The following is a 26,297-nucleotide window of genomic DNA, read 5'->3' as shown; positions in this document are numbered from 1 at the left end:
AGAAATGCAGAGCAATATGAGGGGGATCAGGTGAGATTATTGAGTGGTGTGACTAGAAATGCAGAGCAATATGAGGGGGATCAGGTGAGATTATTGAGTGGTGTGACTAGAAATGCAGAGCAATATGAGGGGGATCAGGTGAGATTATTGAGTGGTGTGACTAGAAATGCAGAGCAATATGAGGGGGATCAGGTGAGATTATACATTCCAGATATGGAATGAGAGGTTTGTGAAATAGAATTGCTCTATTCACTTAGCAAATAAACTTAGCAAATAAATGTATGTCTATATTTTTATGTTTGTACATATAATATGTAAATAAAGCGAATTAACATAATATTGTGCTTTTGCTTTACTTCTTTTACTTTCTGAAATGCTATTTTCAATATAAGCAACCATGTCCAAATCCAAATAATACATTAATTATGTCGTTTTTTATATAGGCTCTATAACATAAGTTATTGTGTTACATTAGTCATAATTGTTTTTACTCTTGAATTAAACAAAAAATTGCCTGCCACACTGTCACCTATTGTAATTACTTAAAATTCACATTGATTATATTTTCAGCACTGTATCAGAGGCATTGGGAAATCAGAGACACTAAGAAAACAGAAGTGTTAACGCTATCAGGCGTCCTTGGGATGACCCTACCCTAAATTGACCATAGTCTCGCGTTGCCATACCTCCAAAATCACGTCGTCGTCACGGCAAGTCTGGTTCGCGACGATGCTACCTTAACCCGTACCAAAGATTTGCATAACTAAACCAATGCCACAGCCTGTCGTTTCCAATCGGAACAAATAAGTAATAGTGGGGAGAACAAGCAAGGAGTTGGGCATAGCCAAGCACGAGTTAAGGGAGATCATATTGGCCTCTGCATATTTCCGTTAGGGAACGTGCGTGTGCAATAACTCAATTCGACTTTGCACTCCTAAACGCGGTTTCTTACAACTTTGGCAATGGGTAAAGTCTGCATAACATATTTTTAGTTTGGGAACACAAAATCCATATTTTCCCACTGCCGGACAGAGGGCTTCCATATTTGGTAGTGAGTGGAAACGCCAAGCGGATGCTTCACGTTTATACATCCGGTCAAATCTTACCTTTATTTAACTAGACAAGTCAGTAAAGAACAAATTCTTATTTTCAATGACGGCCTAGGAACAGTGGGTTAACTGCCTTGTATTTTTCGGCGTTTATCCAAAATCCCACGACGAACCATGGCGGAGTTAGAGCCTACAAAAAGACGCCATTACATTTATCTTTATAAAGTTAACATTTTAAAAGGTCAGCTCGGATATTCGATATTGCGGTTGCTAGTCCAGCACTCTAACCACTAGGCTACCTGACGCCCCGGCTCTCTGCCATAACATTTTAAAAGGTTAACTTTATAAAGAGAAATATTAATGGCGTCTTTTTGTAGGCTCTAACTTCGCCATGGTTCGTCGTATGGTTTTTGGATAAACGCCAAAAAATAAGGTATATTGTAAACGCAGGTTTAGGATATTTTATACGCTTTGTTCTATGAGATAATCTAAGAGGGGTATGCACGTCCCAAGGATACCGGATAGCAAGGACCCTCAAAGAAAGGCCATCATTGCTATAGGTTTTTGTTCCGACAAGCTGTTTACCTGGGGAATGCTATTTACGCGCACAGGAAGAGATGTCAGCTGATCAGTCGAAGGAAATGTTTGATGCTAGAGGAAGAATTGTTGTCAGTTATAAAAAAACGTGTATCTGATTTCAGTATTTCGTTTCTCCAGTTTCTTATTAGCTTGTATTCATTCTGGTACTTCAACATAGAAAAATGAGGTCGAGCGTTGCCTTCAAGCTGCTCTCTCTTGTTGGTTTGTTATTGATGTCAACACAGACGACGGATGCGAAGGTAGGCTCTGTAGTTGTTCACATGACTATCATGCTTTAAATGCATAAAAACTATTTATATTGACATTGTTTAATGCTAGGTGTTGAGGCAGCAGCTGGCTAGTTACTGTAGTTAGTTAGTTAGTTAGCTAGCCAAATATTGGTCAGGCTAGTATGTCCTTTCATGTGACGACAGTCAATGGATAAGTTAGCTAACTAGCTAGCTGGTAACCTGCTCTGTACAGTTACAGTAAATATGATTATTCTACTGGCTGTGTAAGCTTATTTTAGAAGGCAGGCAGCTAGTTATATCACCATATATGGCATTACATGTTCTCTGATATCACAGCCTGAACATTTTCCCCTCCTTTTCCCATAGAATTCAGAGGATATCCGGTGTAAATGTACCTGCCCACCATACAGAGACATCGATGGACAGATCTACAAACAAAATGTATCTCTAAAGGATTGGTATGTTGTGTTGTCATGATGTCATTTAAAGATGATTACATACCGGTCGCGTTCCACTGGTTCGATGTTGCCAGATCTTACATCGCCTGGATGGGTATATTACCTATCTGCTAACCACACTATATGTTATACCAATCTGTCAATCGATGACAGTCTATGATGTGGCATGCAACCATTTGGTTGATGCATGCAGTGGAACGTGACCACTGTCTGAGGAGTGGTGAACGTATGGGTAGGTTAACTGTAATTTTACATTGTCATATGAATGATCTCAAATCATATTTGGAGAACTGTTACAGACTTCAACCTCACTGTGCTTTCAAAGACATTTGGATTTAAATGTATATTTGTTTTCAGTAACTGCCTTCATGTTGTGGAGCCAATGCCAGTTGATGGAAAGGATGTAGAGGCGTACTGTCTGCGTTGTGAATGCAAATATGAGGAGAGGAGTTCTGGAACTATCAAGGTAAGTCTGGGAAATCTACCGACCAGCTAGCCGCACATGTGCCGTTACTATCCTGACATGTCATGTGGTAAAGCAGAGAGGAGATGATTCTTCATACTTGCATGTGGATATTTTTGCTTAAATTGCCAACGGCAGAAGGACAACAGGCAAAGTAGGTTCAAATATAATTTTATTCAATGTTTCTGACACACAGGAGACATTACGATTTTGGCGATGGGATATCGCAACGATGTTGCCCAAGTGGGATAGCATCGGCACATGTGCTCTGCTACTAACCAGTCAACTCTTGTCTATTATTGTGTAGCTGAAATGGAGTCAATGGGTTGCAGGCAGCCAAGGCCTAATGGGTTAATGAGTTTGACTGCTGAACAACTAATCAAATGGCCATCCGGGCTATTTACATTGACCCCTCCCTTTGTTTTTCCACTGTTGCTACTGACTGTTTATTATCTATGCATAGTCATTTTACAAATTACCTCGACTAACCTGTCCCCCTGCACATTGACTCGGTACCCCCTGTATATAGCCTCGTTATTGTCATGTAAATATTTAGTAAATATTTTATTAACTCCATTTCTTGAACTGCATTGTTGGTTAAGTGCTCGTAAGCAAGCATTTCATGGTGAGGTCTACCTGTTGTATTTGGCACGTGACAAATAAAATGTTAATTTGATTTGTGTCCACTGTGTTCCAGGTGACTATCATAATCTACCTGTCCATCCTGGGCCTGCTGTTCCTCTACATGGTGTACCTGACCCTGCTGGAGCCCATGCTGAAGAGGAGGCTCTTTGGACACTCACAGCTTCAGAATGATGATGATGTCGGGGTATGTGTGCATGTTGCCCATCCCAACTATAGTGGTGGCCTTTAAGTCAAAGCAGTTGTAGCCGTGACATTTTTGTTGTTTGATTGTGGATCTCGTATTGTGTGACTTGTTGGGGCAATGTATGTGGTGATGTTTTCAGATTTCTTTCATGCTGTAAATTTGATGAATAGCTCGTAGAGAATTATGTTTGGAAATGTTTCTAAAAAAAGGTAAACTCTAGCTTGTCACAATTTCACTGTCCTCCTCAATGTAATGTCTGTTTCTCTTTGGGTTCAGGACCAGCAGCCTTTCGCCAACGCCCACAACGTATTGTCTCATTCGGCCTCTCGCCCCAACATGCTGAACAAAGTGGAGCACGCTCAGCAGCGCTGGCGGAGGCAGGTCCAGGAACAGAGGAAGTCTGTGTTTGACCGCCATGTGGTGCTCAGCTAAACCCATCCCCAGGAACAAAAACCCGGGGTGAAGCAAAAAATGTTACTGTGACTGGTTGGTCCCCCTTTTTTTTGTGTCTATTTTGTCTGATTCTTTCCCCAACTTCTGAGCTTCATCCTTATTGGTGTTTTGTTCCTCAACCGGACCTGTATTTCATGAAATGTGATCATATAGCTCTATGTATTCAGGAGGTGATTGTAAAGGGTCTCTGCATCAGTAGATTGAAATGGGGCGTTGCATTTGAGACCTTTGGCTTAAGATGATGCTAGTGTCTGTATGACTTAGTATACTTTCTGATTTAATAATACTAATAGAAAGTTAGATGTTAGTTTGTTGCCCCCCCAAAAAAATCTATGATACGTGCCATTTTGCACAAGCTGATGATGATGATGATATTTGGCTTCTGATAAAGTAGAAACAATGGGTGACAGTGCACTCTTTTACAGTAATATTGGTAGCTTCTGATAACAGTAATGTTGGCCAAGTCACCAATGAAATTAGGTGAGACATTTGAGGGTAGAGTAAATAACAAACAAAAAAATATCATACCAAAATTAATCACTCAAACTAATGAAAACATCTACAATAAATGTAACATCTGCTTCCTAAACTACAGAAGATGGGAATGAGTTGGAAACAGTAAAAATGTGTAACATCAGTCTCTTGTCAAAAAGCATGTTTTTAAGAAGTGATGTATAAACTTATTTACAACCTTTTACCCTAAACAACAGTTGATGTACAGATGTATGCATTTCGTGGTGTGAACACTCCTGTATCATGTTCTCCTGTAAGGCTAAGTATAATGTAGCAATTGGGAGACATTTTGACAGTTAATGACAGTTATCATCTGATGGTACAATTAATGTAAACATTAGTCCTCCTTTGAATATATGTGTGTTACTGTAGTCAGAGCCCTCAGCTGTCACTGTCTAGAGTAGATGTACACCATCTCTGCACCTTGCTTGTTTTGTTTTCAGCTTCTACTCCTCTCCATTTAGATACATTTGACATTAATCATACATGAATGAGATCCTCCTTTATTCAAACTTTAAATAACTGTCATTGTCTTTTGTTAGACAGTATTGATGCCACCATCTGTCTTTTACACTGATGTAAAACATTATTTAATGATCATTTGGGATAGCTAGGGTGGTTGTAAAGTGGGTAGAAAATGCTACTATTGGGTGACCTAATGCCCAATGAAAGTGTTAACTCTTATCTGTGATAACATCACATTTGAAATACATTTCTGTAATATTTATAATGCTTTTGTTCAATGCTGACAATGTCAAATTCCTAGACCATCCTCCAGGAGTCGTGCTTCAATATAAAGGGTCAAATACATTAGCCAAAATTGATGATCGCATTGATAGGCGCAAAAAAACATTGCACTAATGCAGACATTGATAGGCGCACAAAATGGCAGGTACTCTATACCTTCGGAGTTCTATCAATATGCTCATTTTAGTACAGGGCTTTGCTATGCATAGGGCGATAAACATCAATGCTACAACTGATGAGAAATTTCAATAACCAATGGATTTAAATTGTATTAATGCATTTAAAATCCATCGTTCATAATATAGCCCAGAGGACACGAAATCTGAACGAAAATAATCCGTCTATTTCGCAAATTCACCATTGAACAATAGAACACGGAGTAAAATTACAGGATAAATTTGCAAATAAAATTGATCTCTAATGACAGTATGTTGATATCATACAAGACAATAGTGATCATTTATTTACTTTTCAATGACTTTTGCAGAGCTGCCGTCATCGTTTCCTGTTCTCTACCCTTTTATTTTTTTGTATGCATGCAGTCCGTTATCCCGAAAAAAAGTAGGCTACACTCGGTGCAGAAAATTCAGATTTAAGGATACTCGGCAAGAGAGCTACATTTGCCTTGTCAAAGAATGGATTGTTGAAAAATACTCCAATAAGTGTATAAAGGATAAGGTAAGGATCGTTTTCCTTTTAATTTATTCATAAAGTAAACCCATATATTGTAGTTTTAACTTAATATAATGCATTAACTGTTTTATGAAACTGATTCATGCATTTTCTGTTTTATGAAACTTGCCTGGGCAATAATGCAGAACATCATAAAAAATCGCCACAAAAAGGTTGACATTTTTTATGTGAATGACTTGCTGGTTTGAATTAATAACCTACAACCATCAACAGTTTCCCCAAAATTGTTTTATTCAATACAGTAACCTCAAAATCAAGTGCTGTACTGTGAACATAAACTAGGGGGCGCCTTAGGCTTTTTATAGGAACTACCCTAAGTACCCAATCTGGCATCTTAACTGAAATAATAATATATGAATCTTTTGTACCATTCTTACCATTTGAATATCAGTCAATTTGGGTGAATTTTTTTCTTTCTTTGCAGTATGCTTTTATTGAAGTATTAAAATGTTGCTTCATGCCTGAGGGAATGCAGGCTTCTGGATGAAAGTAAAAGTATTATAACTACTCTTTCACCTGAAACTCTTTCAAACTGAATTATTGCATGTCCAAACAAAAACAATACTCCAAGGTACTTCCTTTTAATAGGACCCATCCTGTGTTTTAAGGGCCAGGCTCTTATCTGTCCCTCTTTGGTTAATGACAGACGGAAAGGGTCTGTCTCCTCAATCCCCCCTTCAGTGTCTCAGTATCAGACAGTGGGAATCGTTTCAAGGCTCATAGAGGCTGCATCCCTCCAGGAGAAGCTTCAGTCAGAACCTTCCCAAGGTTAGTCTGACCATGGTCAGACTAACATTATGGCTGCTGTCTGGAAAAACCTTTCAATGTCACTGAAATGCAAGATAATAGAGTGTATAGGTAGGTCCTTGCAGAGCAGTTACTCCCTGTGCTTGAAATTGATGATGGGCTATTTGGTATGATTTATTCCTGTCTATAACAGTACAATGATTTCCGATGTTTAGAATATGAATTATTAGACATCTCTTGAGTAAATACTGTCGTTAAGGAGGGGCCCATTCTCAGAATAGAAATCTCATAAGGGAGAATAAATACTTCCATGCATGTGTTTATCCTGTAATTCTTAAAGGCCCAATGGAGCTGTTTTTATATCAATATCAAATAATTTCTGAGTAACAATTAAGTAACTTACTGTAATATTTTTTCATTAAAATGGGCAAAAATACTTTTTAGCAAAAAAATTATCGAGCTAGTTTTTGCTTGGACTGTCTGGGAGTGGTCTGAGTGGGGAGGGTAAAACTTAAAACTAGCTGTTATTGGCAGAGAGGTTTGGAACTCTCTTTGTTATTGGTCTATTATTAAGCAATTTACTGCCTGGTGATGACACATGTAAGCCAAAACTCTTGCCCATTCAAACAGGCTGATTAGAAGGTCCTGTGTAGATTGTATATTCAAGCACCAATTATCAGGAAATAACACTGATCAAATGTTTTCACAATTTTGCAGTATTAGTTTCATCAGCTGTTATACAATATGATACAAAACACAGATTTAACAAAATGTTGACTGCACTGGGCCTTTAAGAAAGCATCTGGAGCAAGAATTAAGACAATGTGCAGGACATTCCTCTACTTTCAGTATGTGAGGCTGACAGCTATAATACCATTAACACATTGAACTAATCAGGATGAAGGCTAATATGGCACAGGATCATGTCCTAAAGTGTTTGCCCAATTTCAACAGTGCTGCAAAACATAGGCGGGTGTTTATTAAAAATTAAAAATAAATCCCATGTGCAGTAGTAACTTTAGATCTGTGGAGATGTGTATTATTTGTACATGGGGACAGCAGTGGCAGATCTTTTAAAAGTCTCATGGCAGCCTTTGGTAACAGCGTTCTCCATGGGTCACAGATTCCAAATGGACTCCATATGGAGAGAACAGTCAAAAGGGGCCATAGTGATGCCTGAGGCTGTAGCACCTATTACAAGTATGCATAACAAACACTCACACACACAGAATAGTTTATATGCCTCTAGTAGCTTTCCTTGTGACAACAAAAAGTTCCGCTTTTTGTCCATTTTGAGATATTTCTCAGCAACAGAATGAGATCAAATCATATTATTGCCCTATGATGCTAATGGATAAAATAAGATGGATACGATTACCTTATGATACTAGATGAACCACTGAAAAGTCTACAGGCCCTGAAGTTTATTTTGATGCAACTTGGTACTTTAGGTGGAGAGGAAGTATTTATAGTGTGAGACTTGTCATCTCTCTTCATTGCTGTAGGCCTAAGGGCAGTAGTATTGGAGAGACATCATCAACATGAGAGGACACGACTGCTGGTGCCTCATGACCTGTCTTGAAATTGAATATGTTGTTCCTAAAAAAAACATCTTTATGTTAAAACAAGCAGTTAAGACTTGCGATTCAATCAGACCCTATGCTGTTTGGCTGCTTGGAGGCTTTCGTATGCGACTGGCCCATCCTCATTTCCATAGCTCCCTTGACCCACTGGCCCTTGGCTATTTAAAATCTCCAGATGCCGGAGGAGAGGCTCTCACAGGAATATTTTGTGGTAAGGGTGTGGTGAAAGCTCAACAGTGTACTGGAGAGGGTTACTGTCAAATTTCTGAGGCTTTTGTGGATTCACTGAACATGACCGATGGATCCTACGCAAGGTACATTGGACCTGTGATGGGTCCAAAAAACACTGGCCTGGTCATATGTTTTTTCCCTTTGCCTGAATGGCTTTAGCAGGTGTAAAAGGTGGAGAGTTGTAGACCTCAGGGAGATGATTTTAAAACAGATTTATGCCATCAAAACTGTGTGGACAAATTCCTGAGCCGGAGCATTGAAAAAGGTTGCATTCTTTTGTGAAAGTAGCCCTATACAAACAATAACAGTCTCTCTTTAAGTAGTGCTTATTTAGGATTGGACTGTATTTGATTTTCTCATATTACACTGACAGAGAAGAAGCGTAATGTATTGCTTACATTGTACAGAAGAAACCCTGAAGACAAGACTTCTCAACACCACAGCGGATTCCAGGAGGTTGTTCTTCATTGTGCATCCATGCTACTGGAGCCAGCCTTTCCCAGTATGAAACAGCACTAGTACCTCTGCTAATTTGAAGCACAAAGCTGTCAGAGTCCACTCAGCACTCTTTATACTTTATGAGGCTTTGACATGTCTGAGAGACAACTACACTGAACAAAAGTATAAATGCAATGTGTAACGTGTTGGTCCCATGTTTCATGAGCTCAAATAAAAGATCCCAGAAATGTTCCATATACACAAAAAGCTTATTTCTCTCAAATTTTGTGCACAAATTTCTTAAATCCCTGTTAGTGAGCATTTCTCCTTTAGCCAAGATAATCCATCCATCTGACAGGTGTGGCATATCAAAAATCTGATTAAACAGCATGATCATTACACAGGTGCACCTTGTGCTAGGGACAATAAAAGGCCACTCAAAAATGTGCAGTTTTGTCACACAAAGTCAATGTCATAGATGTCTCATGTTTTGAGGGAGCATGCAATTTTGAAGGCTGACTGCAGGAATGTCTACACGAGCTGTTACCAAATAATTTAATGTTAATTTCTTTATTATAAGCCACCTTCAACATCATTTAAGATAATTTGGCAGTACATCCAACTGGCCTCACAACCACAGACCACGTGTATGGCGTCGTGTGAGCGAGCGGTTTGCTGATGTCTACGTTATGAATAGAGTGCCCAGTGGTGGTGGTGGGGTTATGGTATGGGCAGGCATAAGTCACGGACAACGAACACAATTGCATTTTATCGATGGCAACTTGAATGCACATAGATACCGTGACGAGATCCTGAGGCCCATTTGTTTTAAAGGTATCTGTGACCAACAGATGCATATCTGCATTCACAGTCATGTGAAATCCATAGATTAGGGCCTAATGAATGTATTTCAATTGACTGATTTCTTTATATGAACTGTAACTCAGTAAAATCGTAGAATTTTTTTACATGTTGCGTTTATATTTTTGTTCAGTATAGTTAGATCTCAGAGTAAACGACATACTGACATAGCTGTGGACTTCCTGTAGACGTTATGGGACGAGTCGGATGTCTGCATCTTACGACTTCCTCCATTCCTCAGTAGAATGAAAGGATGCTCCGGGGGGAGGGGGAGGGGGGGTATTTGAAAAAAGTAATCTGTGTAAGTGAATTCCGTCTATTTTTCACCCAACTTTTAACCTAAATCTAATGACATGGCACCATTTTTTTGTTGATTTCACGCAGAATTCACATTAGTTGACAACTCAACCAAATGTAAATCGAAACTAGATATTGAACTGATGTCTGTGCCCAGTGGAATGGCTTTAGATTTGATCTCTCCCCATCTATGTTTCTACTGCTGATGCTCAGAGGGTTTGATGAGAGAATTGGTTTATGGGTAAGCTGTAAACTGACATTTGTTTGTGATGATTAGGCATTTCATTATAGAGTAGATATGAAAGACAGGCTTTATAATGACCATTTTCAGTCTTCTGCATCCTTTCCTGTGAAAGGGGATATTGATTCTTGATTGTAGACTTCGTGCCAATTGTTTTGGATAGAAATGTTCAGTTCTTTTTCAAATTCTGCTGTGGCCCAATAGCTGTTCCCTTAACCAGAGCAAGGTTGAGTGGACTCGAGTGTTGACTCATGCATGTTTCCAATACTTTGAATTCATGTGGCTTGTTTGTATTTTTTCCTGTTTTTCTTAAGTGCATCGAAAATGTTTCAGAAATCAGTACCGTAAAGATGGGGCACATACTGTTTACGGACTATACACATATTGTTTACCGACCAAATTTTTCTTTGATGACAAAGAACGAAAACCTCAACAATTACAACAATGATTGTTAAAAAGGCTGTTTTGCTTGGAGTTAACCTACACTTAAGAAAGCGAAAAACAGACACAACTTTGGGTATGGTGATCTTCATAGCAGGCATCCTCCCTCTTGGGTATTGTTTAGTCTGGACTCAGGCTGCAGTGTTGTTTCTCAACATGCATGTGTGCTCTGGGAGGCTTAATGTTGGGAAAGCAGAGCATGAGGTTTAAGCCTGTCTAGAGCCATCTTATATAAACCAAATACAGAGCGACAGGATCCACACTGCAGTCCAACAACAAGGAATCACATCTGCTAATATGTACATGGATTCTGGTAACTGTCCTCAGTGAACATGTGTTCAATGTTTTGAATATCTGAATATTACTTTGGGATATGTCTCCAACCAGTATAATGTCCTAGTATAATTACATATAATGTCAAAAAAACATTTAATGGATCTTGTTAATAGTTTTGTAAAATAAGTGTTTTGTTCATTTGTTTTTTGTTAAGTATTATGTTAATTGGTTTGGACTAATCATGGCATCTGTCTTCCAAATCATTAACTGTGTGTTCATCATTCAGTTTGACCTGAAATTATGTCTTTGACAAACCCTTCCCTCTGGAGATAGCCTCATCACCAAGCCCTTGAGGCTGTTCAAAATGACATGATTTCATTAATTGACACAGGTCTTCAAAGGTTCAACCTTCACTTTATCTTCTGAGATGTGTTTTGACATTTTATCTATCTCCTGGATGAATAGCGGATTCATTCTGCATCTCTGAGTATCATTCTGCAGTTGAAAAGTGTGTGTAGGCCTATTGATTATGTTCTTGTTACATTGTGATTTTGCTAGTTTGTGTTATAAGTAGATGGATACAGCAAAACCATACAATTACACAGAAATCTTCTCTAATTGTTTCCCTGAGAGAATATCCATGCTGAGTTGAGTAGTTATTAATTCCAGAACTAAACATAGTGTTATCTCGTAGCTGTTATTGATGAATAAATCTCTCTCTCCAAATGTGGAAATATACTGTACTGGCTCATCATGCTGTCCACTTTATATGTTGTAATAGTCACTTGTTGACTTTAGTTTTCAACTCGAAGACTTTCTTACCCCTCTGGCATGTGTGTATTTGAGACCACTCTAGCGTTGTCTTGTGCACTCCCAACTGTCACTCTCTTTATATGCTGTTAGAAGGCTAGGAAGAGTGTCAAAAAGATCCAAATTGAATGTGGACCACATGATAATGATGTCCTGAGGATAATTCCAGAGGCTATCTGACTCTCTTGGTTATTCCTATGAAATATACTGTTTAACAGACAAAGAACTGCTGCAAGCTTATGTGTGGGATAGAGGAAAGGGGCCAGATCCATTGAAGTGGGGGCAAACAACCCATCTCCATGGAAACTAGTCCAGCCCTCGCCTCTCCAGAGGTCTCAAGGAGGGAGGGATTTGGTTGGAAAGACATGACTCTCAGTTCAGTGGGAAAGCTGCAGCTATCCGGCAAAAACGTTTTATTTTTTTGTTACAATTTATCTAACGGGATTGATATATGCTGGCATTTTTTGGGGTAAAAATGTCTGTGGAAATGAGGCGCTACTCTGAGGTAAAGCCGGTCGCCATTTGAATTTTTATTTTTTTACATGATTGGAGATAGTTTATAAAGGGTTAACGAGCATATAGCTAGTTGCAGCAAAAGTATCCGAATGCTGTATAGAGTTCGGAAAGCGCAAATTAATCTCGTGGTTAAATGCGACTGTATCAATTGACAAACCTAAAGTATAGCGTACAATAAATCTGTCGCTGAAGTGATTTTCGTGATTTTACCGTATTTGGTAACAACAGTTTTGGGGATGTAACGCTATCCTTGTTGTTAGCGGTACATCCCCACTTGAGCTCTTTCAAGTAGATAATGTGAATGACAAAACAATTTCATTAAATCGGACTGAGTGAGTTGAGGCTAAATAAATTATGCCAAACTAAAGTTTACATTGTGGAGCACGAGATAATTTATTCAATTCAAAAGAGGGTCAACTGTAAACTCACTTGGGCCTCATTGGGTTCTTGAGAGCTACGGATAATAAACGTTCTGAGATTGCATCCGCCTCAGATTTACTAATGCTGTTGAGTGCGAATATCCATAATCATTGCCTATTATGTCCTCTAATGTGGATTATATTTTTTCTCTCTGTTAGATGAAGTTTTTTCCAGAGCTTTTCTTTCCAGGGGTACCTCCTGCCATCACTATCACTGCAACTAGGCAGACGCTGCAGCTGCAAGCTCTTTTTCTTGAACATTTCCCGAACAGACTGTCTATTGTGCATATCTAACAATGACCTTTCCTTCTCACTGGACTGGATTGTCAGCAGCAAGATTGGGAGGCCCCTCTGTTCTCTGGCCAGGGCTTGCATAACAGGGGCGAGGGTGGGATGTCACCAGATGCTTTTTAGGCCGGCATTATCAGACAATGTGTATGATATCATACACACACCCCGTTATTGGGTAAGACTGGTAGGCTATATGTATGCTGCTATGCCCAGTGCCCACACATCACCCATAATAGAAACCCAATGTCTAGTGGAGCCACACAGCTTTAGGGTGCCTATTTCCATTTTATTTACTGCCATCTAAATGGCATGCTTGGCATACTATTAGCCTATAAGCCATATAATGATCACTATCCTCTTAAAGCTGTTGGAATTCAATGTCAGTTTGCCAACTTTGATGATGAGTTGTAGATCTGTGTTGTTCCCTCAGTGGTTTAAGATTCATGGGGAAACCATGTGATAGACTGTGAACAGGATCTGAGTGGAATATAGCCCACAGAGAATGACTGTATTGGATGTCACAGTTAAACCATAATTTGACTGGGTTTAGGCTATACATGCAGCAATGGATAATCCAGCCACAAGTCTGCCCCACAAGTGTCAAAAGTTGTTTCAGTTCTTTTTTCTTAGCCTTGTTAAAGGTTAATGGTGCATCACTTTTATGCAGTGCCTTCAATGTGCCGCATCTTCCTCCCGGTCCTCCCTTTTCTACTCCAATTCATCTCAGCCATTTGCCTTTTAGGCCCATAGCAGGAATAAAGATGGCAAGCCATCTATGGTTTTGGAATGGAAGCGTGGTAGTTCAACCAGTGTATGGATCCTAGGTAGTCATGTAGCTAAGCTTAGCTCGTAACTTGGCATAAATTGTCGCACAATACACATTATGGAGTGATTCGAGTTTAACGTTTTTATTGTCAAGTGCACAAGTACAGTGAAAAGCCTTTTCTTGCAAGCTCTTTCCCAACAATGCAGTAATTAATATCAGTAGTACTACAAAAAAGCCTAGTATTGACACTGATTCACAGGTATTCTGTGTTATCCTTTCTGCTCACCACCCAGCCTTTGTAACTAAGATCCTGTACAGTAGGCTGTCACTTCCTTTTAATTCTTGTTTTTGTTTGAATGACGGAGACCTTTGATTTACTTTTGGGTGTAGTGCAATCTACTCCCTCTGTTTAAGCAGATGGGGAATGCTGTCCCTTTTCAAATATCACCAATCTCATTCTCTCTTTGGAGTTTGGCATTACAAATATTGAGTGTTTGCACAACCTTTCATAGGCATTCTTAAACCTGTCCAAGGCATATTCAAAATGGTTTGGGCATGGCATTCTTTCAGGCTCACTTGCCATGTAAAGGCTATTGGTAAGTTAAACTGCCTGTGACCAGAAGTAAGTGCTGGGAGGCTGGCACTCAGGCTCCACCTTGATGTGTAGTCACTATCTCACCCTGGATTACATACCATTTGCCTTACTATACATTATATCTTACTGTTTTGATCATGCAACGGTGCCTTAAAAGGAATGATATTCAGATGTATTTTCTCTGCTTCTCCTTTGATAGCTTACCTTACACATTTCTGTAATCCATCCATCTTTTACATAGGATATACACTCAGTGGCCAGTTTATTAGGTATCTAGTACTGGGTCGGACCCCCTTTGCCTCCAGAACAGCCTGAATTCACCAGGGCATGGAAACATTGCTCAATTGGTATCAAGGGACCTAACGTGTCCTAGGAAAACATTCCCCACACCATTACACCACCACCAACAGCCTGTACTGTTGACACCAGGCAGGATGGGGCCATGGACTCATGCTGCTTACGCCAAATCCTGACTCTGCCATCAGCATGACGCAACAGGAATCCGGATTCATCGGACCAGGCAATGTTTTTCCACTCTTTAATTGTCCATTGTTGGTGATTGTGTGCCCACTGGAGCCGCTTCTTCTTGTTTTTAGCTGATAGGAGTGGAACCTGGACTGGTTGTCTGCTGCCTATCTGTGACAAGGACTGACGAGTTGTTCATTCCGAGATGCCGTTCTGCACACCACTGTTGTACTGCACCGTTTTTTGCCTGCTTGTAGCGTGCCTGTTAGCGTGCACGATTCTTGCCATGCCCATTCAACCTCTTATCAGCATGTTGTTATCGCCCACAGGACTGCCGCTGACTGGATGTTTTTGGTTTGTTGCACAATTATTGGTAAATCCTAGACACTGTTGTGCGTGAAAAGCCCAGGAAGCCGGCCATTTCTGAGATACTGGAGCCGATGCACCTGGCACCGACGATCATACCATGCACAAAGTTGCTTAGGTCATCCATTTTTCCCAATCTAACGTTAAATCGAACAGTTTATTTTTTTTTATTTCACCTTTATTTAACCAGGTAGGCTAGTTGAGAACAAGTTCTCATTTGCAACTGCGACCTGGCCAAGATAAAGCATAGCAGTGTGAGCAGACAACACAGAGTTACACATGGAATAAACAATTAACAAGTCAATAACACAGTAGAAAACAAAGGGGGGAGTCTATATACAATGTGTGCAAAAGGCATGAGGAGGTAGGCGAATAATTACAATTTTGCAGATTAACACTGGAGTGATAAATGATCAGATGGTCATGTACAGGTAGAGATATTGGTGTGCAAAAGAGCAAGTAAATAAATAAAAACAGTATGGGGATGAGGTAGGTGAAAATGGGTGGGCTATTTACCAATAGACTATGTACTGCAGCAGCGATCGGTTAGCTGCTCAGATAGCTGATGTTTGAAGTTGGTGAGGGAGATAAAAGTCTCCAACTTCAGCGATTTTTGCAATTCGTTCCAGTCACAGGCAGCAGAGTACTGGAACGAAAGGCGGCCAAATGAGGTGTTGGCTTTAGGGATGATCAGTGAGATACACCTGCTGGAGCGCATGCTACGGATGGGTGTTGCCATCGTGACCAGTGAACTGAGATAAGGCGGAGCTTTACCTAGCATGGACTTGTAGATGACCTGGAGCCAGTGGGTCTGGCGACGAATATGTAACGAGGGCCAGCCGACCAGAGCATACAGGTCGCAGTGGTGGGTGGTATAAGGTGCTTTAGTGACAAAACGGATGGCACTGTGATAGACTGCATCCAGTTTGCTGAGTAGAGTGTTGGAAGCCATTTTGTAGATGACATCGCCGAAGTCGAGGATCGGAAGGATAGTCAGTTTTACTAGGGTAAGCTTGGCGGCGTGAGTGAAGGAGGCTTTGTTGCGGAATAGAAAGCCGACTCTTGATTTGATTTTCGATTGGAGATGTTTGATATGAGTCTGGAAGGAGAGTTTGCAGTCTAGCCAGACACCTAGGTACTTATAGATGTCCACATATTCAAGGTCAGAACCATCCAGGGTGGTGATGCTAGTCGGGCATGCGGGTGCAGGCAGCGATCGGTTGAAAAGCATGCATTTGGTTTTACTAGCGTTTAAGAGCAGTTGGAGGCCACGGAAGGAGTGTTGTATGGCATTGAAGCTTGTTTGGAGGTTAGATAGCACAGTGTCCAATGACGGGCCGAAAGTATATAGAATGGTGTCGTCTGCGTAGAGGTGGATCAGGGAATCGCCCGCAGCAAGAGCAACGTCATTGATATATACAGAGAAAAGAGTCGGCCCGAGAATTGAACCCTGTGGCACCCCCATAGAGACTGCCAGAGGACCGGACAGCATGCCCTCCGATTTGACACACTGAACTCTGTCTGCAAAGTAATTGGTGAACCAGGCAAGGCAGTCATCCGAAAAACCGAGGCTACTGAGTCTGCCGATAAGAATATGGTGATTGACAGAGTCGAAAGCCTTGGCAAGGTCAATGAAGACGGCTGCACAGTACTGTCTTTTATCGATGGCGGTTATGATATCGTTTAGTACCTTGAGTGTTGCTGAGGTGCACCCGTGACCGGCACGGAAACCAGATTGCACAGCGGAGAAGGTACGGTGGGATTCGAGATGGTCAGTGACCTGTTTGTTGACTTGGCTTTCGAAGACCTTAGATAGGCAGGGCAGGATGGATATAGGTCTGTAACAGTTTGGGTCCAGGGTGTCTCCCCCTTTGAAGAGGGGGATGACTGCAGCAGCTTTCCAATCCTTGGGGATCTCAGACGATATGAAAGAGAGGTTGAACAGGCTGGTAATAGGGGTTGCGACAATGGCGGCGGAAAGTTTCAGAAATAGGGGGTCCAGATTGTCAAGCCCAGCTGATTTGTACGGGTCCAGGTTTTGCAGCTCTTTCAGAACATCTGCTATCTGGATTTGGGTAAAGGAGAACCTGGAGAGGCTTGGGCGAGGAGCTGCCGGGGGCAGAGCTGTTGGCCGAGGTTGGAGTAGCCAGGCGGAAGGCATGGCCAGCCGTTGAGAAATGCTTATTGAAGTTTTCGATAATCATGGATTTATCGGTGGTGACCGTGTTACCTAGCCTCAGTGCAGTGGGCAGCTGGGAGGAGGTGCTCTTGTTCTCCATGGACTTCACAGTGTCCCAGAACTTTTTGGAGTTGGAGCTACAGGATGCAAACTTCTGCCTGAAGAAGCTGGCCTTAGCTTTCCTGACTGACTGCGTGTATTGGTTCCGGACTTCCCTGAACAGTTGCATATCCCGGGGACTATTCGATGCTATTGCAGTCCGCCACAGGATGTTTTTGTGCTGGTCGAGGGCAGTCAGGTCTGGGGTGAACCAAGGACTGTATCTGTTCTTAGTTCTGCATTTTTTGAACGGAGCATGCTTATCTAAAATGGTAAGGAAGTTACTTTTAAAGAATGACCAGGCATCCTCAACTGACGGGATGAGGTCAATGTCCTTCCAGGATACCCGGGCCAGGTCGATTAGAAAGGCCTGCTCACAGAAGTGTTTTAGGGAGCGTTTGACAGTGATGAGGGGTGGTCGTTTGACTGCGGCTCCGTAGCGGATACAGGCAATGAGGCAGTGATCGCTGAGATCCTGGTTGAAGACAGCGGAGGTGTATTTGGAGGGCCAGTTGGTCAGGATGACGTCTATGAGGGTGCCCTTGTTTACAGAGTTAGGGTTGTACCTGGTGGGTTCCTTGATGATTTGTGTGAGATTGAGGGCATCTAGCTTAGATTGTAGGACTGGCGGGGTGTTAAGCATATCCCAGTTTAGGTCACCTAACAGAACAAACTCTGAGGCTAGATGGGGGCGATCAATTCACAAATGGTGTCCAGGGCACAGCTGGGAGCTGAGGGGGTCGGTAGCAGGCGGCAACAGTGAGAGACTTATTTCTGGAGAGAGTAATTTTCAAAATTAGTAGTTCGAACTGTTTGGGTATGGACCTGGAAAGTATGACATTACTTTGCAGGCTATCTCTGCAGTAGACTGCAACTCCTCCCCTTTAGCAGTTTTACTCTGCTTTCCCTGGCTGGCTCATGGCTGTACGTGAGCTCAGCACAACAGTAGTTTGAAAACCTTGGAGTATGCTGATCAGCAGAAATGGTCGGGAGGACATTTTCGCGTCGCGAAAAACATATTCTTGGTCGTACTGATGGTGAGTTGACGCTGATCTTATATTCAGTAGTTCTTGTCGGCTGTATGTAAAGAAACCTAAGATGACCTGGGGTACTAGTGTAAGAAATAACACGTAAAAAAACAAAAACTGCATAGTTTCCTAGGAACGCGAAGAGGCGGCCATCTCTGTCGGCGCCGGAAGTGTGAGCAGCTCTGATGCTGCTTATGGTCATTAGTAGCCTACTTCCTACTTTCGCTACACTCGCATTAACATCTGCTAACCATGTGTATGTGACAAATAAAATTTGATTTGATTTGATTTGATTTGATTTATCTTGACGGAAGATGTTATAGTTGGGTATGGAAATCTCTGAATTTTTGGTGGCCTTCCTGAGCCAGGATTCAGACACAGCAAGGACATCAGGGTTAGCAGAGTGTGCTAGAGCAGTGAGTAAAACAAACTTAACTTTTTCGATCACAGAAGTCAACAAATGAGGGTGCCTGGGGACATGCAGGGCCTGGGTTTACCTCCACATCACCCGCGGAACAGAGAAGGAGTAGTATGAGGGTGCGGCTAAAGGCTATCAAAACTGGTCGCCTAGAGCGTTGGGGACAGAGAATAAGAGGAGCAGGTTTCTGGGCATGGTAGAATATATTCAGGGCATAGTGCGCAGACAGGGGTATGGTGGGGTGCGGGTACAGCGGGGGTAAGCCCAGGCACTGGGTGATGATGAGAGAGGTTGTGTCTCTGGACATGCTGGTTGTAATGGGTGAGGTCACCGCATGTGTGGGAGGTGGGACAAAGGAGTTATCAGGGGTAACTGTAACTGTAACAGTAACTGAATGCCTCGATTCCTGTCTGCCTGCTTTGTATAGCAAGCCATGGCCACGTGACTCACTGTCAGTAGGAGTGAACTGTTTTCGTGAATGGGGTGGTGTACTTAATAAACTGGCCACGGAGTGTAGGCAGTCATAAGGGTTCAGTCAGATCCCCTCTCATCCCTCAGATTCATGATCCATAAATTAACCCTCTTCCATATCAGAGTAAGGGAGAACAGTGAGTCAGTCGTAAGGCAGTGGAGGCACACAAAATGTTTTGTCCTCCTTTCCTTCTTTCATTGGAAGTTAAAGCCTGTGTGTCAGAAGTCAGCCCATTGACATATATCCTACATCTCAGCTCCCTGCAGCGGCTCAAATGGACATAAGCCTGTTTTCCACATGCCAGCTCTGACAGCTGTGTATGCTCATATCCAGGTTGCCCAGAACACTTTTCCCCAGCTTTCCAAAAAGGGCATATCTGCCATTAGTATTGCCTTGAAGATAAAAGAGAACTGTAAACAGCTGAAAGAATTGGTTCCATCTGGCACATTGAGTCAGAGAGCTACAGTGGCAGGGACTTGTGGTTATTGTGTAGGGAGTGTGCAGCTGCCATGAATAGTGTCAACCTGGGGTGCCCCTGCCCATAAAGAGGTGAATGGAGCTCAGCAAACAGCCGCCCACTCTACGAAAAGATGTCCACTGGACCATTCTTTAGAAAATCTGGCACTGAAAGTTAAAAGGAGACAAAAGCCAGCCTCTTGCGGCCTATGTGTTAGAGCGAGGCAGAGAGGAGGTTTGTATGGACTGTTAATTAGGAACGGAGGTCCAGGTGGAAGGCCTTTTATAATGTTTCATGTTAACGGAGACGTTATTCATAGTCGTTCTCCTCAACCTAAACACATGCTTGGTTCATGACGACAGGCTGTATGTACATACACCACATGAACAGTTCCAATGTGTCTCCTCCATGTAAAAGGTTTATGAGGACCATATGATGTTATGTTAGGGACTGAGTGTCTGGAGTAGCTCCTCCTTCCCCTCTACCATATTTACCCAGTAATTCAACCTCCAGACTCACGTCTGATGTCGGATTTCCAACAGCAGTCCCAAAACCTCTTTCCTCGCTGAGAACGCACGGAAGAAAAATTAAATGGTCTTTTGAAGACGATAAAGAATGCCTGTGGATACATGGGTCCATACACTCCTCATGTCCTCTGGTGAGTTGTGACGTCTGGAAAGAGTTTTCAGAGGTTTTACTCTGCTTTCCCTGGCTGGCTCATGGCTGTACGTGAGCTCAGCATAACAGTAGTTTGAAAACCTTGGAGTATGCTGATCAGCAGAAATGGTCGGGAGGACATGTCTGCCAGAGAGGCCGAGACAGAGGTGTAGTAGCAGACTGGAGAACAAAATTAGAACAATGCTTCTATTTCTGGAAGACATTGTGTCTGTTGTTATTACTTGATTTCCACCAGAGATGTGGTGGTGCTGGATGGAAATTACATCAAGCCAAGGCTACTCCTCAGGAGGTTCATTTAAGTTCATCCATTGTGATGACAAACACTAAATAACAACTTACTGTTATCATCACAGCCCAAACCATGAAAAGTGCTGTGTTCACCAAATCACATTGACATCTCATATTCGGTATGTAACTGCCAGGTGTTGATGAACAAAGATGCATAGTTGAGTGTCTGAGAATCTTTGTTGGATGATAAAGAAGCTCTTATCATTGAAGCCAGGTGCTCTGAGCTCCCGCCCCTCTCCTGTTCATCCACCCTTTAAAACATAGTCTAATGTGTTGAATACCAGGCCTGATGGACAGGACAAATATTAGCACATTCCTCTATGTGATGGGCTGGCCTGTGGGCCTGTTGACCTGTCAAGGTTGACAAGGCCATGGACCTAATGGCTTCACTATGAGATGAAACATTCCACAGCCCATGCACGTCACACACACGCACACCCACATGCGTGCACATACACACAAACTAACGGGAGTAGCTTTGTATAGTATTTGTGTGTTTCGGTCACCCGATAAAGGACTTACTTTTTAACCATGAGTTTCCCCATTCAAGGACATGTTGAAAACAAAGAGCTCTTCTGTTCCACCCCAAACAGTCTCAGGAACACACACAGACTTGCCTCCTCAACAAGAAAGCATAGTTTGTGATCTAATGGTATAGTAAGGACATAGTAACTGGACATGTAGTAACTGATATTATCTAGCCTCACGATTTCCCCCCATAATGGATATGCCTTTTGCTGTAGAATATGGTATGGCTAAGACACAATAGGACAGTTATGAGTTAGTGGTTTGGATGGCAGGTACTGTAAGTCATGTAGACAGTTCGGGAAAGAGTAAATGTCTTAGAAAAAATGTTGCCTTCTGTCTGGGGATCTAACTGTAACTGGTTCTGAGGAACCTGACGAGAATAAACATATACCTTGAACATCGTTGTTGATAGATAGTTCTGTTTATTTTTTACTCATGATTCAGAGAGATCATATCACAGGATAGTTATTTGTATTCCTTGTAACTACTCTGCAACTTTATTACTTGCTCAATCAGTCTTTATCCAGTGCGCATCCCAAATGTAGGTAAGACAAGGAACTAATCTCCTTTGATGTGGAGTGTTTTAGTTTAGTTTAGTAGTTCAACAGAATACTGTATGTGTTATGTATGAGCCTCAGTCATGCAGGGTCACAGTTAACCTGCAGTTCACTTCTGGTTGTCTGTGGACCCCTGGATGGGGTCAGAGTGGGTGTAAATCTGCCTGCTGTCATCCTGCCTGGTCAAAAGTAGTGCACTATGTAGGGAATAGGGTGCTATTTGGGAATTAGACCATGTAAATGCAGCATGACTCGACTAGAATGCAGAGGTGGGAGGACAGACAGCCGGTTGAAAGGACAGTTGTTAGCTCCCTTTTGTCATAATTCCAGGCTGTGTCTTGTTCATAACGTTCGCTGAATGTTAAGTCAATACTCAAATGACATGTCAATATCTGACAGGGTGGTGCATTCCTGCATAGGTAGTGATGCAGTGTTGAGAAAATAGGTGGATAAACTCTTGATTGCCGGTCTCTAAAAAAAGTAACTCCTACTTTCAATGCATTTTTCTGCAAAAGGTGGGTAAACTGTCAAGCAAAAATAAAGTGTGTTTACTTGTGTTTACCCTCCACTACACCACTGGTCTCATCTGAGCATCTCTCCCTTGACATTTATAAATGACTGAAAATATAAGTTTAGTATGCAGTGTTCTTAAATCTCATATACCAAGTGCCAGCAGTCAGTATTTTCATAATATGTGTGCAATGCTTGATAATTTGTGTGATATTAACAGAGAGGTCAATTTTTTGGGTGACCTGAACATTGACTGGTTAGCATCTAGGCTGTCCTGTCCAATATCAGATTCCATTTTCTGTAGTGACCATAACATTGTGGTAATAACAAGGAAATACAAAGTGCCAAAGGTTGGGCCTAAAGTAATTAATAAGAGATCATACAAAATGTTTTCTCAGGTCTCTTGCTGAAGAGGTTAAAAATGTATGTTGGTCTGATGTTTTGAACAGAGGCCCATTGACCTCTTTTCAAAAGTAGTGCACTATATAGGGGATAGGGTGCCATTTAAGACATTACCATACTCTAGCCCTAGACACGAACCATGACCACCTCAAACTGAACATGGTTTGACAGTTTGCTGCTGCTTTGACATCCCAGGAAAGAAACTGTATTTTACCCCATTTTTCTCCCAACACTCAAAACTATGAATCACCAATTCACTTGTTGCCCTCAACTTGGCTTCTTTGTAATTACATGCTGAAACCTGCCTACTGTTCTTGCATTGCACAAGTTGCCTGTTAATATAGGGAATTTATTTAACAATCACTGCCATTTCCTTGTCATTACAAAGTGTTCCAGATACACTGAGTGTACAAAACATTAGGAAAACCTTCCTAATATTGACTTGCACCCCTTTTTGCCCTCAGAACAGCCTTAATTCAAAGGGGCATGGACTCTACAAGGTGTTGAAAGTGTTCCACAGGGATGCTGGCCCGTTTTGACTCCAATGCTTCCCATTGTTGTGTCAAGTTGGCTGGATGTCCTTTGGGTGGTGGACCATTCTTGATACACACGGGAAACGGTTGAGCGTTAAAAACCCAGCAGCGTTGCAGTTCTTGACACACTCAGACCACCTACTACCGTACCCCATTCAATGGCACTTCAATCTTTTGTCTTACCCATTCACCCTCTGAATGGCACAGATATACAATCCATGTAAACATTGTCTCAAGGCTTTAATATCCTTCTTTAACCTGTCTCCTCCCCTTCATCTACACTGATTGAAGTGGATTTAACAGGTGACATCAATAAGAGATCATAGCTTTCACCTGGATTCACCTGGTCAGTCTATATCATGGAAAGAACAGGTGTTACTAATGTGTTGTACACTCAATGTAGGTATAGGCAGTAAGCCTCATATTTGGAAACTGTACTGATCTGAAGTACTACCAAAATTGATACCTAGGCCTATAAATAATCCTGGGGTACTCTACATTTGTTTTGATAGGACCATTAAGATTAACTGAGACACTTTTCAAATGTGTTTTTAATTGCTACGGTTTATCAGTATGCCTGTCTCGATAAGTTCTCCTTTTCTTTTTCTTTTTTGAATATTTTATTTTTGCATTTTCCAATTAAGAACATTCAAAACAAAAGTGAAAAGAAATTAGACAACGATAGGACAAAGTGACAGTAACAGACGAGCGTAACAAAAAAATAATTATAATTATATATACAAACATACAATAAGAAACAAATAATAACGAGACATTGGATCACCTGCCGTAGGCTACATATTATACATTACATGTGAAACATTATGTGAGGAGTATATATAGATTCAATCAATGATGTGGGGGGAGATTCTTCATATAGTCAATAAAAGGTTGCCAAATTCTGTAAAATGTCTTTAACTTATTCCTCAAGCAGTAAGTGATTTTCTCCAAAGGGATACAACTATTAACTTCCGATAGCCACATTGCAACTGGCAGGGAGGAATCCAATTTCCATTTCAAGGCAATACATTTCTTGGCAATCGCGAGCAATATTTCTGTCAACTTTATAGTATGGCTTCGCCTAAGATTGGTGTTAGTAAAGTTACCCAGTAGACAGACCTCCGGGTCTAAAGGGAATGCAACCCCATGAATTGAGGATATGGTATTGCATACCCCCTGCCAGAAACCGTGTCATTTTGAACACTGCCAAGTGGAATGGAGGAATGTTCCTTCATCTGAGCCACATCTAAAACATAGGGAGGAGATATCTGGGTTGAACTTGTGCAGTCTAGATGGGGTGATATAGAGCTGATGGAGGAAATTAAACTGGATCAGTCTGTATCTGGAGTTCAATGTGGATGTAACACCATCCCTGCATAGGTCACTCCATAGATCCTCATCAAGATCAATACCCAGATCTTTTCCCCATCTAAGTCGGGGTTTATCTAGCCCAGGCAGTGTTAGTCCTGACATAAGAGCATCGTATACACGGGAAATGGTCTTGAACAGTGGTTGGTCTGCGTGGCAGAGTTGTTCAATAGGTGACATCTTAGGCAGGTTCCATTGTCCCTTGAGAGTCACCCTAATAAAGTTTCGTAGTTGTAGGTAGCTAAAGAAGTCCCTGTTAGGCAAGTGGTATTTCTGTTTCAGCTGATCAAAAGACAGAAGAATTCCCTCCTCGTAACAATGTTCCAGAAGAGTGATCCCCTTATCAGACCATGGTCTAAAGTTACTATTCTGGAAAAACAGGGATCAATTTATTGTTCCATGAAGGGGTTTTAGGGGAAAGGAATCCCCCTCGTCCGAACAGCTCATGCAGTTTGCACCATGCCAGGACAGAATGTATGATTAAAGGGTTGTCTGTGATGGTTTTTATATATTTTCTGTCCCATTTGTAAAACAATTCTGCCCCAGAGTCATCATTTACCTCAAGCTTTTCAATGTTCAACCATAAGGGAGAGGGACCATTGTCAAACCTCTGAGCCAGAAACCTAGACTGTGCAGCCCAGTAGTACATTCTAAAATTGGGGAGGTTTAAGCCCCCTTGACTGTAATCAAGGGTCAGTTTATCCAGGCCAACCCTAGGGGTTTTGCCGTGCCAGATAAACCGTCTGGTCAGCTTGTCGAGAGAGGAATAGAATGCTGCGGGAACAGGGATAGGGAGAGATTGAAACAGATATAGAAATCTGGGCATGACATTCATTTTAATTACATTGATTCTATGATCCAAGATGGCGTAGCAGTCGGACGTCTTGTCGTGTCGTGTCCCTTGTATATATCGTATATATCGTTTTTTTAAACATATTTTTCTTCGCATATCTTTTAAAACATTTTGCTAAACCTCAACTTCTAAATACTCTCCTGCAACCCGCCTCACCCAATGTAGCTATTTTTCTCTAAAGTACTTATATTTACTTCGGATCCCCTCAACTGAAGCTAGCCAGCTAACTACCAGGTATCAGTCAACAAACCATTGCTAGCGGTCTTCAGCTAACCGGTCATCAGCTAATCTTTAGCTCGGAAAGCTCTCGCCAGTTCGAACAACGCGACTCTAACCAGAGCATAACGGACCTATATATATATATATATATTTTTTTTTAAATGTTTAAATATTTTTTTTATCCCCGGATTCCCACCGTAAACGGAACATTTTCAGCTGGATCTTCACAACTAGCTAACTAGCTAACCGCAACCCCGGATGATTACTCCTGGCTAGCGTTTCCACCCACTTAGCTTGAAGCTAGCCCGGCCAGAGCTCCTGTGCTACCAC

At 41.6% G+C, this 26,297-nt stretch overlaps 2 protein-coding genes across 3 annotated transcripts in view; both read left to right on the top strand.

The window, feature by feature from the left end:
* The first annotated feature begins 1,155 nt into the window (after positions 1-1,155).
* Positions 1,156-5,080, top strand: LOC112236191 (transmembrane protein 9B). Its single transcript, XM_024404779.2, has 5 exons — positions 1,156-1,888; positions 2,246-2,337; positions 2,695-2,803; positions 3,498-3,629; positions 3,906-5,080. The coding sequence occupies exons 1-5, from the start codon at positions 1,811-1,813 to the stop codon at positions 4,059-4,061; spliced, it is 567 nt and encodes a 188-aa protein (XP_024260547.1). The 5' UTR covers positions 1,156-1,810; the 3' UTR covers positions 4,062-5,080.
* Positions 5,081-5,895: 815 nt separating this feature from the next.
* The window catches only part of dennd2b (DENN domain containing 2B), an 84,320-nt gene continuing 63,918 nt past the window's right edge, over positions 5,896-26,297 (top strand). The window contains exon 1 of one of the 2 annotated variants that reach the window (XM_042321170.1): positions 5,896-6,020. The gene's annotated coding sequence lies outside the window, so the exon portion shown is untranslated. Of the gene's footprint in view, positions 6,021-12,313; positions 12,466-26,297 lie in introns of those variants that run through there. The other variant, XM_042321169.1, reaches the window with a different exon arrangement.

This window comes from Oncorhynchus tshawytscha, linkage group LG04 (genome assembly GCF_018296145.1).
Source record: "Oncorhynchus tshawytscha isolate Ot180627B linkage group LG04, Otsh_v2.0, whole genome shotgun sequence".
NCBI classification, from domain to species: domain Eukaryota; kingdom Metazoa; phylum Chordata; class Actinopteri; order Salmoniformes; family Salmonidae; genus Oncorhynchus; species Oncorhynchus tshawytscha.
The sequence above is the reverse complement of the archived record's forward strand: the minus strand, read 5'-3'. Positions and strand labels throughout refer to the sequence as shown.

Bases quoted from the DNA above. Each gene is read 5' to 3' on its own strand.
- LOC112236191 (XM_024404779.2), top strand. From the start codon at position 1,811: ATGAGGTCGAGCGTTGCCTTCAAGCTGCTCTCTCTTGTTGGTTTGTTA. The intron at 2,338-2,694 runs GTATGTTGTGTT...ATTTGTTTTCAG, and splicing joins AATGTATCTCTAAAGGATTG to TAACTGCCTTCATGTTGTGG. The intron at 3,630-3,905 runs GTATGTGTGCAT...CTTTGGGTTCAG, and splicing joins AGAATGATGATGATGTCGGG to GACCAGCAGCCTTTCGCCAA.